The sequence below is a fragment of the Bos taurus genome, chromosome 15 (assembly GCF_002263795.3).
Source record: "Bos taurus isolate L1 Dominette 01449 registration number 42190680 breed Hereford chromosome 15, ARS-UCD2.0, whole genome shotgun sequence".
Lineage (NCBI taxonomy): Eukaryota > Metazoa > Chordata > Mammalia > Artiodactyla > Bovidae > Bos > Bos taurus.
The window spans coordinates 47,905,018-47,917,743 of record NC_037342.1 but is presented as its reverse complement, the minus strand read 5'-3'; the positions used below and the strand labels follow the sequence as shown (position 1 = coordinate 47,917,743).

General features: G+C 36.6%; 1 protein-coding gene across 1 annotated transcript; it reads left to right on the top strand.

Annotated features, from left to right (window-relative positions):
• Positions 1-6,253: 6,253 nt before the first annotated feature.
• OR52B4 (olfactory receptor family 52 subfamily B member 4) lies at positions 6,254-7,546 on the top strand. Its single transcript, XM_015474725.3, has one exon. The coding sequence runs from the start codon at positions 6,512-6,514 to the stop codon at positions 7,544-7,546; it is 1,035 nt and encodes a 344-aa protein (XP_015330211.2). The 5' UTR covers positions 6,254-6,511.
• The last annotated feature ends 5,180 nt before the right edge of the window (positions 7,547-12,726 follow it).

Here is a 12,726-nt window from a genome sequence, read left to right as displayed (position 1 = left end):
AATAATGTTAAATATCTTAGTATCTTTCACATTATAGATAGCAATGATAATGGGCTTCCCAAGTGGCTCAAGAGGTGAAGAATCTGCCCTGCCATGCAGATGACCTGGCTTTGATCTCTTGGTCAGGAAGATTCCCTGGAGAAGGGAATGGCTAGCCACTCTTAATATTCTTACCTGGAGAATCCGTGGACAGAGGAGTCTGGCTGGCTATACCGTCCATGGGGTCGCAGAGTCAAACATGTCTGAAGCAACTTAATACCCACACACTCATTCACAGTAGTGAAATAGTTCAGTTGGATCAGATCAGATCAGATCAGTCGCTCAGTCATGTCCAACTCTTTGCCACCCCATGAATCGCAGCACACCAGGCTTCCCTGTCCATCACCAACTCCCAGAGTTCACTCAGACTCAACGTCCATCGAGTCAGTGATGCCATCCAGCCATCTCATCTTCTGTCGTCCCCTTCTCCTCTTGCCCCCAATCCCTCCCAACATCCAAGTCTTTTCCAATGAGTCAACTCTTCGCATGAGGTGGCCAAAGTACTGGAGTTTCAGCTTTAGCATCTTCCTTCCAAAGAAATCCCAGGGCTGATCTTCAGAATGGACTGGTTGGATCTCCTTGCAGTCCAAGCGACTCTCAAGAGTCTTCTCCAACACCACAGTTCAAAAAGCATCAATTCTTCGGCGCTCAGCCTTCTTCACAGTCCAACTCTCACATCCATACATGACCACAGGAAAAACCATAGCCTTGACTAGACGGACTGTTGTTGGCAAAGTAATGTCTCTGCTTTTGAATATGCTATCTAGGTTGGTCATAACTTTCCTTCCAAGGAGTAAGCATCTTTTAATTTCATGGCTGCAGTCACCATCTGCAGTGATTTTGGAGCCCAGAAAAATAAAGTCTGACACTGTTTCCACTGTTTCCCCATCTATTTCCCATGAAGTGATGGGACCAGATGCCATGATCTTTGTTTTCTGAATGTTGAGCTTTAAGCCAACTTTTTCACTCTCCACTTTTCACTTTCATCAAGAGGCTTTTGAGTTCCTCTTCACTTTCTGCCATAAAGGTGGTGTCATCTGAATATCTGAGGTTATTGATATTTCTCCCGGCACTCTTGATTCCAGCTTGTGTTTCTTCCAGTCCAGCGTTTCTCATGATGCACTCTGCATATAGGTTAAATAAACAGGGTGACAGTATACAGCCTTGACGAACTCCTTTTCCTATTTGGAACCAGTGTGTTGTTCCATGTCCAGTTCTAACTGTTGCTTCCTGACCTGCATACAGATTTCTCAAGAGGCAGGTCAGGTGGTCTGGTATTCCCATCTCTTTCAGAATTTTCCACAGTTTATTGTGATCCACACAGTCAAAGGCTTTGGCACAGTCAATAAAACAGAAATAGATGCTTTTCTGGAACTCTCTTGCTTTTTCCATGATCCAGCGGATGTTGGCAATTTGATCTCTGGTTCCTCTGCCTTTTCTAAATCCAGCTTGAACATCAGGAAATTCACGGTTCACATACTGCTGAAGCCTGGCTTGGAGAATTTTGAACGTTACTTTACTAGCATGTGAGATGAGTGCAATTGTGTGGTAGTTTGAGCATTCTTTGGCATTGCCTTTCTTTGGGATTGGAATGAAAACTGACCTTTTCCAGTCCTGTGGCCACTGCTGAGTTTTCCAAATATGCTGGCATATTGAGTGCAGCACTTTGACAGCATCATCTTTCAGGATTTGGAATAGCTCAACTGGAATTCTATCACCTCCACTAGCTTTGTTCGTAGTGATGCTTTCTAAGGCCCACTTGACTTCACATTCCAGGATGTCTGGCTCAGTTGTATGGTAGGTAGTAAATGGTTAATTTTTTTTTTTAACTGCCAAACTATTTTCCAAAGTAATTATACCATTTAACATCTGTTTTATCATTGTAGAAGTTATTCTACATCCTTGCTATAACTTGATTTTGTTTAAGTGTTTTAATAGATGCACAAGTGAAATATCTCATTGTGACTTGAATCTGAATTTCTCTGATGCCTAGGGATGCTGAATATCTTATTTTTCTTTCTTATTGTCAACTGTGTATTTTTTTTTTTTTTTTGATGAAGTGTCTTTTCAAGTCTTTGATCATTTTTTTTAAATTGTTGCTTATTTTCTCATTACTGAGTTTTGAGTTTTTTCATACATTCTTGATATGTTTCTCATTATATATATGCTTTGCATATATCTTCTAATATTTGTCTTTTCTATTTATTTACTCTATTAAGAGTCTTTCAAAGAGGATGAGTTCTTAATTTTAATAATGTCCAAATTAGCAAGTTTTTCTTTTATGCATCTTGATTTTGATGTTTTATCTAAGAACATTCCTAACAAAAGGTCGCAAAGAATTTTTCTTTAGTTTTCTAGAAGTTTAGATTTTATACTAAGTCCATGAACTGCTTTGAGATTTAAAAAAGAAATAGTGCAAGGTATGTGTCAAAATCCATGTCTTTGTATATGGATCCAATCATTCCAAGCACTATTTGTGGAAAAGACATCTTTTCCATTGAAATTGCTTTGTAGCTTCATCATGTCTCAATTGGTCATATATATGTGAATCTTTTTCTGGATTCTGTCCTTTCCCATTTATCTACTTATCTATCTGGATATCAGTATTGTATGTATTGGTTATTGTGATTTCATAATATATCTTGAAATAAGTTAGTATTAAGTTTTCTATCTTTTATTCTTTTCCAAATTTGCTTTCACTATTCTATATCTTTTTGAAGTCACATGTGCTGTTGTGCCTTGATTGACCTCGTTATGATCTCTGTCCACATGGTCTTTTATTCATCTATCCTAAGCTTTCTGAATGGCTACTGGGTTCCAAGAAGGCAAATGAAAGCTGCAAGGTCCATATGCCCTGGAATTCACACATCACTTCAAACTTATTCTGTTGATCAAAGCAACTCACAAGGCCATCTCTAATTCAGAGGGTTGAAGAGTAGGCTACTGCTCATGTATAGGGGAGTGGCGTGTGTGCACAGCAGATGGAACAATGATTGACAGCCATTTTTGTACATGGTCAACCACATTTGGTTAAGTAGCAGGTTGATAATGTTCAAAAACCTGACAATACACTCTGCTGGAAAGATTATGAGAAAAAAGACACTCTTACTGGAGTAGGTTGCCATTTTCTTCTGCAAGGGCTCTTCCTGACTCGGATTGAACCCACATCTTCCTCACTGCAAGCAGATTCTTTTATCCCTGAGCCATTAGGGAAGCCCCTATACATTGCTAGTAACAATCAAAAATGGTGCAATCACTATGAGGGAATTTTCAATATCTAGTAAAACTAGTATACAAATGCAGTTATTGTTTGACCAAGGTAATTGTGTTTCTAGTAATTAACCTTAAGATTTATTAATAGAATTAACCAACTAAAGAAGAAAGAAAAAATGAAAAAATTCTTTGATAATAATGCAACCATATCACAAGATCACATGTAGTTGGGATCCCAAAGTGAAATGAGAGAAAGACTGAAATCTGGCAGCTTAGGTAAAAATCAAAAATTTACATGTTCAAAACTCTTGAAAAACTTCATGGTATAAAAAACAAGGAACGCTACATCTAGATACATCACAATCAAAAATTAACATAAATTGAAAATACTCAATGCAGTTAAAGGAGGCAGGGAAGAGAAATACAAATGTCCAAGTTAATAAAGACTCATGACTCTTCTATGAATTTTTAAGCATGCATTTTTATATTGCCTCAGGTAATAGTTAAACATAATTCATGACTCAAATTTGAAACTTATAAAAACTCAGGGGATGAATACTGTATAACTTCAGTGTAATCCTTTTTATGACTAGCAAAACTTGAAAAATCATTGGTGCCTTCAAATTACAACTATTTATATTCCTGTTGAAAATAGATTTCATATTAATTAAAATGAGCCTGTAGCAAGGCTAGATTAGGTAGAAAAGGCTTTTATATCAGAAAAACCTGAGAAAAGCAAAAATGAAGAGAAGTAGAAGAAAGAGTGGCAGATAGGCAATGGTCATAGTGATTTAGCCCACGTGGGAAGAGGGTGAGGCTGGTAGAGACAGCTCTGTCCCTGGAGTCCTGATGTGCTTACCTCAAGGGCTCCACAAAGGAAGATAAACAACCCTACTCCTGACCGTCACATAACAGATCTCCTGTCTGTCTGATTCTATAATCTCAGCCGAAAGCTGGTGAGTGAATTCAATATCTGTTGAGTGGGTTGTTCCAGAATCAAGGAAGGACTGTGTGTGTGTGTTACTTGCTCTATCATGTCCAACTCTGAGACCCCATGGACTAGCTCGCTAGGCTCCTCTGTCCATGAAATTCTTCAGGCAAGAATAATGGAGAGGGTTGCCATTCCCTTCTCCGGGAGATCTTCCCAACTCGGGGATTAAACACAGATCGCCTGCATTGCAGCAGATTCTTTACCATTTGAGCCACCAGGAAAGACCCAGATAAGGACTGGGCCAGTGTCATGTCCCAGACAGGCCAGCAGGGACAGGACTCTTGGAGACTATTGATATATGTGGACAAGGAATGGTAAAGACCAGAGGTGCAGATCTGATTGGTTATAGCAGATGTGGGGAATGGAATCTGGAAAGGGATGTTGAAAGCATGTAGGGGCTAGATGAAGGATCCTGAAGTGTGGTAAATAATGAGAAACAATTCAATAAATGACAAGTATCCTAATAATTAGATGAGAGATGAGAAAACAGAAAACATATTTACTTAGACTATAGTCTCCTCTTGGAAAACTATGAAAGGAGCCCTGAGAATGGCAGGAGACTGTGGTCACCTACCCTGTACCAGACATTTTAAGGAGCTTTGAGGAAACAGTCAGGGAATCTTGAAAGATATGAGAACTAGGAGCCAATTTTCCTCCCCAGAATGATACATCAGGGTCACTAAGAGGAGGAGCTGAAGTGGAAGAAATAATGAGCATAAAATATACCTTAGCCACTGAGATAGATATTTTAAGATATCCCTTAAATATTCTCAGAAACCCCAAGAAGAGGGTATTCATTGTTTGGCTCCATTTCTCTTCATTCTGTGAAAGGTAGATCGCCATGGCTGTCTTCTCAGAAGTATCATCTGGGTCCATTACACCTGGAACATTTTACAAAATTCATCTGCTTACATATCCACCATTCTCTCAAATCATCTGTCTAAATAGGACTCAGGCACCTGGTATGATGCCTGAAATATAGTCACTGCTCAAAATGTACTTGTTGAATGATTAAGCTCATGGATGAAGAAAAGTGTTTAGTAGGAAGTAATTGATGAAATCATATATTCATTTCTATCAACTGAAGAATATTCCACGTACCAACTACTGCAACCCCCTGCCCTCCAGCAATAAATTCTTTCTTTTTCCAATTTCATTTATTTCTAAGTTTAGCCCTTTAAAGTGGGAACATCACGGGTGCCTCATCTCTGCCATGGAAACCCTGTCTATGTAACCCCTTAGAACTTTCATGACTCCCTTCACAATTAAGCAAACTGTAGATAGTGAAGTTAGAAGATCTAAATTCATTTCTATCAATTGTTGATTGTGAAATTTGACAGGTGATTCATAGTCTCTGAGTCTCACTTTTCTTAGGTGTGAAACAGAGATAACATCCACTTCCTAGAGTGGATTTCTACTCCCTACATAAAGAATACATAACATTAACCTGCATACTACAATCCCTGGTATAAAACAATGCTTAATAAATATCAGTGACTTTTTGTGGCTTTATTATATTTAGATCCATTCTACTTCTGGAATATGAATAATCTTTTAGCACCAGACTCTTCAGTCAAATACTAATAAACTTTCACGGGTAATCATTCTAAACTAGTATAATCGTAAACTCCTTGCTTCAAGACATCTAATGGCTACTCCCCATGTAAAAGATGGAGTCTAAGTGTAAGTTGTGATCAAGGCCTTTAACAATCATGGATATCTGCCTGTACAACCCCCTATGAAAATCTTAAGTGCCTGTTACTATGCGCTGGAAGTGTTCCAGGAGCTTCCTTTATTGCAGTAATCTGTATATTTACCTTGTGTTGTGCTATCATATGTCTCACTTCTCATTCATAATTTATGATAAGCTCATCATTTCAAGGTCAAGTTCAAGTGTCAATATGTTCACGGGTTTATCAGACATAAATACTGATTTCTTCCTTGTACTTTAATTTTCTCTTTGAAAGAGAAATACATATAATAGCATCTCTTTATTTAGTTGGAGGTAAGTGTAGTTGGCTATCACTCAATGGCGTGTAGACCATATTCTTTCACCCTTGCCTATTTCCTATGATTTGCATGTTCAAAAAAGATGGAGAGTGTGAAATAGGCCAAAAGCTCCTGGTATATTTGTCACAAAGTGTGTTTGTATGGTGGTGGTGGTTTAGTTGCTAAGTCGTGTCTGACTCTTGCAACTCCTTGGACTGTAGCCTGCCGGACTCCTCTGTCAATGTAATTCTCCAGGCAACAATACTGGAAAGTGTTTGTATGATCCCTCTTAATGAATATATTAAAGAATATATATTTTCCTCGATTTCTGTGAATAAGAAGTGCAGTCCCATGTCATCTGCTCCAGGTATGACTGCTTCTAACCACAGCAGTGTTAGCCACACAGTCTTCCACTTGCTGGGCATCCCTGGCCTTGAGGACCAGCACATGTGGATCTCCATCCCGTTCTTCATTTCCTATGTCATCGCCCTGCTTGGGAACAGCCTGCTCATCTTCATTATCTTCTTGGAACGGAGTCTCCATGAACCCATGTACCTCTTCCTCTGCATGCTGGCTGGAGCAGACCTTGTCCTCTCCACATGCACAGTCCCTCAAGCCTTGGCTATTTTCTGGTTCAATATGAGGGAGATCTCCCTGGATCGCTGCATCACTCAACTTTTCTTCATCCATTCCACCTTCATCTCTGAGTCAGGGATCTTGCTAATGATGGCATTTGACCGCTACATTGCCATATGCTACCCTCTGAGATACACCACTATTCTTACACACACACTAATTGGGAAAATCGGTGTGATTGCCTTTCTGAGAAGTTATTGTACAATTTTCCCCATAATATTTCTTTTAAAAAGGTTGACTTTTTGCCAAAATAATGTCATTCCACACACCTATTGTGAACATATTGGCTTGGCCAAATATGCTTGTAATGACATTCGAGTGAACATCTGGTATGGGTTTTCTATCCTCATGTTAACAGTGGTCTTAGATGTCCTATTAATTTTTGTTTCTTACATTCTGATTCTCCACGCTGTCTTCCACATCCCTTCCCAAGATGCTCGTCACAAGGCTCTCAACACGTGTGGCTCCCATGTCTGTATCATCATTCTCTTTTATGGGCCTGGAATCTTCACAATCCTTACTCAGAGGTTTGGCCGCCACATTCCACCTCATATCCACATCTTGTTGGCTAATGTCTGCATGCTTGCTCCACCTATGCTGAACCCCATCATTTATGGGATCAAGACCAAGCAAATCTGGGAGCAGGTAGCCCATGTGTTGTTTATAAAGCAGAAATAACTTTGGCACAAGATGTGAGTTTTCAGAATCTCTAGCTATCTGTGAAGAAGTCTATGGAAGTGGTGGGAGGGATCAGCTGAAACACTAGGAAATAGCTCAGTGAGTCCTGTCTGAGAACAAATTCACCCCGAGATTGCAGAATTTAGTTTACTGTTGTCAAAACAACCTGGCAGAGTGAAGCCATGTTTGACTAAGTAAGCAACCTCCTTCAAAGACCCTGAAACAGGATGGATTGATTTTCAGAAGTCATCTATAATTAATAACACTATAGTATAATCTTCAGAATTAGATGAAGGGAGAATAGTGCTCTAGCTTGGGATTTTGCTCAGCTACACCTAACTGAGTTTCTCCCGCTCTGAAACAAACCTCTTTTACATACAAACCTCTGTGCCTCAGTGTCTCTCATTCATAACATTCTTAGAATCAGTGATTCCAGGATTTTACAGTTATTCCTATTATATCATAATTTATATCCTATAGACATGCATGTCTATAATAAGAGGATGTAAAGATATGTGTGTTTCATATTTTGTAGAACAACTCTTGAGGAGACTGAGGAGATTGAGAATGATCTGAGAAAAATAGCATATTGTACATAGTTCTATTTTAATACATATTTGACTAAAATCTATAGTTTTTGTAGAAAAAGTTAGAAAAAAGAAAAACATGAAATGAAACTCATGGACTCATAAACTAAACAGCCCTCAAGCAATTTTATCATTAAAACTTTTTTCTATAGTTGTACATCTGTATCTATATATTTATATATCTATGTCTGTCTCCATCTATATCTAAATCTATATCTTAATCTGTGTCTGTACTTTATTTCCTTCTGAATCTATTTTTAGTTTTATCCATCCTTGTGCTATAAGGAAATATTATGATACATGTATAGATGTATAGATTATGTATGGTACTATATACATGGTCTATAACTTATCTTTTTTTCTGGCAGAACATTGCTGATACGGGGAACAAAAGTCAACAAAAAGCTTGACTTTTTGCCAAAATAATGTCTTTCCACACTCCTATTGTGAACATATTGGCTTGGCCAAGTATGCTTGTAATGACATTTGAGTGAACATCTGGTATGGAGGTTTTCAATCCTCATGTTAACAGTGGTCTTTGATGTCCTATTAATTTCCAAGGTTTATGAATTTATAAATTCATTACTATCTTTATATAGTATTTTATTGCAGGGTTTTACAATAACTTATTTAACCAAGCATTCCCTTTTTAAATCCTTTTATCTGGTATTATGACTATATATTCACAAATTTAAGTCTCATTCAATTTGTTATTTAAGTACACAGTCCAGGTGTGTTCTTAAATTATTTTAAGTATTGTCTTTTAATATAAAATGCAAATGCTCAATGTAAGACAGTTGGGAAACAGCAAAAATGTTTTTAAAAATTCCTAGTCTGGAGAGAACCAATGATAGCTTTTCTTTATGTTATCCCACCTTACATTCTTTGTTCCATGGATATGTAATTCATACATTTTCAATATTATTGGATATTTAGAGCTTTCCATTTTTAACTGTATATACAAGACTTCTCTGAACATATCTAAGCTTGCTCTGATCTTTCAATTTTTATTTTAGGAATAAAGTCTCAGAAATGCTGTTGTGGATTGGATTTTTAATGAATCCTATAAAATTACTCCCAGAAAAGATTCATGATGTATCTTTCTGCACTAATAATGAGGCTGAGTAAGAACAAAAGAATAAAAAAGATATTGTACTATAATTTTAATTTCTTTTTAATTGCTATTGAGATTAAACCTCTGTTGGAGAGTCATACTTCATCTTATGAAGTAGTGATAGCTACCATTTGTTGATGACTGTGTTACAGCTCCATGCTAAGCATTTTGGACATTACCTCACGTTGTCTTCATTTGGACCCTTTAAAACAGTATTACAGATGAGGAAATGGAAGTCTACTAGGGAAATGGCAAAGGCAGGAACAAATCTTTTGTCAAGTTTGTTTTCTTGCCTACTAAATCTCTGCAATGGTTCCGATTGTTTCTGCTTTTGCCCATTGAAGTCTCGAAAACTCCATGTTGTCCTTATTGCTCTTTATCATTTTTTACAAATAACATAATACTCTGTGTTTTCACTGTCACATTTTGAGTATTTGCCTCTTTTTAGTTTATTGTTAATATTTTTATAAACTTAAAAAAAATATTTTTATAAACTTTTAAATATTAATAGCTATGTGTAAGTCTTTTCTCTTGTTTCTTTTTTATTGGTTACTCACAGAAAATTCTCCTTAAGCTTGAAAGCTTTGAGCCTTTGAGTATTATTCACATCTGTCTACTTTCACCTCCTCATCCTTAAATTAGGATTATTTAATCAAAATTATGAAGTTCATATTAAATTAGGTTAATTTAATATGAAGTTCATATTAAATTAAATTAGATTAAATAGGCTAATATATGTAAAGTATCTAGAATGGTGTCAGGCATATAGTGTTATATGTATTTGATGTATAATAATAATTATTATATTTTTGTTTGTCTTAAGATATCTTTATTTCACATTCAGCAATTTTTTTAAAAAGCTTTTTATTCTGAAGTAATTTTAGATTAATTATCATTAATAAATAATTAAATGTAAGATTTTATTTTTCTAGAGTAAATGCTCAAGCACACAATTCTGTGTTGTAGGATAAGTTTGTGTTTATTTTTGTAAGAAGACACCAGACTGTTTTCCTGAGTGGCTCCATTTTAATATATCCCCACCAGCAGTGTATGAGTGATTCAGATCTTCCGTTTCCTCATCAACATTTGGTGTCATCACTATTTTTTATTTCAGTTAGTTTGTTTTTCATTGTAGTTTTAATTTGCATATTTCTAAATGTTGATTATGTACATTTTTCATGCTCTTGTTTGCCACCTGAGTGCTCCTCTTTAGTGAGATGTCAGTTCACGTGTTTTGCCTGTTTTTTTTTTTTTAATGTTTATTTATTTATTTAGGGCTCTCCCAGGTCTTAGCTGTGGCACATGGGATATTCGATCTCCATTGCAGCATGTAGTATCTTTGGTTGCAGCACGAAAATTCTTAGTTGCAGCATATGGGATCTACTGCCCTGGTCAGGGATTAAACCTGGGCCCCCTGCCTTGGGAGCATGGAGTCTTAGCCACTGGACCATCAGGGAAGTCCCATTGCCTGTTTTTTAACTGGATTCTTTTTTTCTTTTTAACTGTTAAGTTTAGGGAGTGCTTTTTTTTTTTTTAATATAATTTAAATAAAAGGCATTTGTCACATGTGTGGTTTGCAGATAGATTTTCCCAGCCTGCAGCTTGTCTTTACATCTTAACAGAGACTTTTTCAGAGTAAATGTTTCTAATTTTTAAAACTTCTTAAATTTTTTCAAGTTGATAAGTCTAATTTATTACTTTTTGCTTTTCTGAGTTCAGCTGTTGGTGTCACCTGAAAACTCTTTACCTAGTTCTAGTTTCTAGGGATTTTCTTTCTTACAAAATTTTTCTAAATGTTTTATGAATATTTATTTTATATTTAAGTCAGTGACCAACTTTGAATTAATTTTTGTATAAGGGGTTAAATTTGGGTCAAGACTCATATATATTTATTTTTTCCTTTGGATGTTCATTGCTTCTTGGTTAATGTAGCCAAATATTAAACTTTAACATGAAGTACAGTGACACGTTAGTTTTTCTTTAATTGTTTTAAATACTTTAAGTCTTTTTTATTTCTTTCCTTATAAATTTTGGAATAAGTGTATCTATATCTACAAAAATTCTTGCTGAGATTTTGATAGAATTTTATTAAATATATATATATTCTGTAAAAATTGATACCTGATCTCCCTTATTTTGAGTCTTCAAATTCATAAGTCAGTTATGCCTCTCCATTTATATGCTTCCTTTTATTTTTTATCAGCACTTCCTAATTTTCAGCATACATATCCTATCCGAAAAGCTTTATACCTATGTACTTCTTTCTTTTGCTCCAAGTGTTATTTGGATGTAAAAAACAGCATATGTCAGTGTGAAACATAGGTCATAACTACTGATCTATTTATCTAACCCTATAACTTGTTGTCTATTGATTTTATTCTAGTTTTCATTATCTAAATGAAAAAGGAATAATCAATTTCTTAAAAGTAGTCAAAGGATAAGTCCACTTATAATGGATACAGAAATTTTTGCAAGAAAGTTGTTAAAATTTCAACAATTTGGGGGACTCTCTTTCTGCGTTGGATTTGTCCTTCGTCTCTAAGTATGAGTCAGAAGATGGGAAAGGGTAGAAGGGATATTACACCTTGGAAAGCAGTTTCCAAAGGTCGCATTTTTTCTTATGTAATGTGTTTTCCAAGAGTACAGGAGAACCCAGGATTTCCTCAATGAATACAGCACAAAAAATTAGCCTAGGGACTTCTCTTGTGGTGCAGTGGATAAGAATCTGCCTGCCAATGCAGGGGACACAGTTTCGATCCCTGGTCCAGTAAGGTTCCACATGCTGCAGAGCAACTAAGCCCATGTGCCACAACTATTGAGTCCATGCTCTAGAGCCCATGAGTCACAACTGCTGAGTCTGCATACTGTAACTACTGAAGCCCATGCACCTAGAACCTGTGCTCTGCAAGAAGAGCTACCACAAAAGCCTGTGCACTAAAATGAAGAGTAGCCCCCACTCACTGCAACTAGAAGAAGCCCCCACACAACAACAAAGATTCAGTGTAACCAAAAATAAAATAAATAAATTTTTAAAAAGGGATTAAAAAAAATTAGTCCTTTAATTGTATTTCCTCAATAAAGCTAAATAAATAGATAAATAAATAAAAATTTTCATGGAGACATAGTGTTCTAGGATTATCCTGTGCCCAAGAAGGTGGGAGACTTTTGATAGGGACTTCTCTGCTCAAGGTTGTTCCCACCAGGTGTGGTTTCAACTCCCATCTCCTAGGAGATGGTGTAATGCTTTTGGGGAGCAAGTCGAACACTGGACAGGAAGGGTTGATTCAAATTGGTTGATTGGGGGACTTTCCTGGTAGTCCAGTGGTTAAGACTCTGTACTCCCAAAGCAGGTGGCCCAGGTTTGATCCCTGGTCAGGGGACTAGATCCTACCTACCACAATGAAGATTGAAGATCCCACATGCCACAACTAAGATATATCACAGCCAAATAAATATTTGTTTTAAATGGTAGAATGATT

Excerpts from the sequence above, each read along its gene's own strand:
- OR52B4 (XM_015474725.3), top strand. The coding sequence starts at position 6,512 with ATGATCCCTCTTAATGAATATATTAAAGAATATATATTTTCCTCGATT.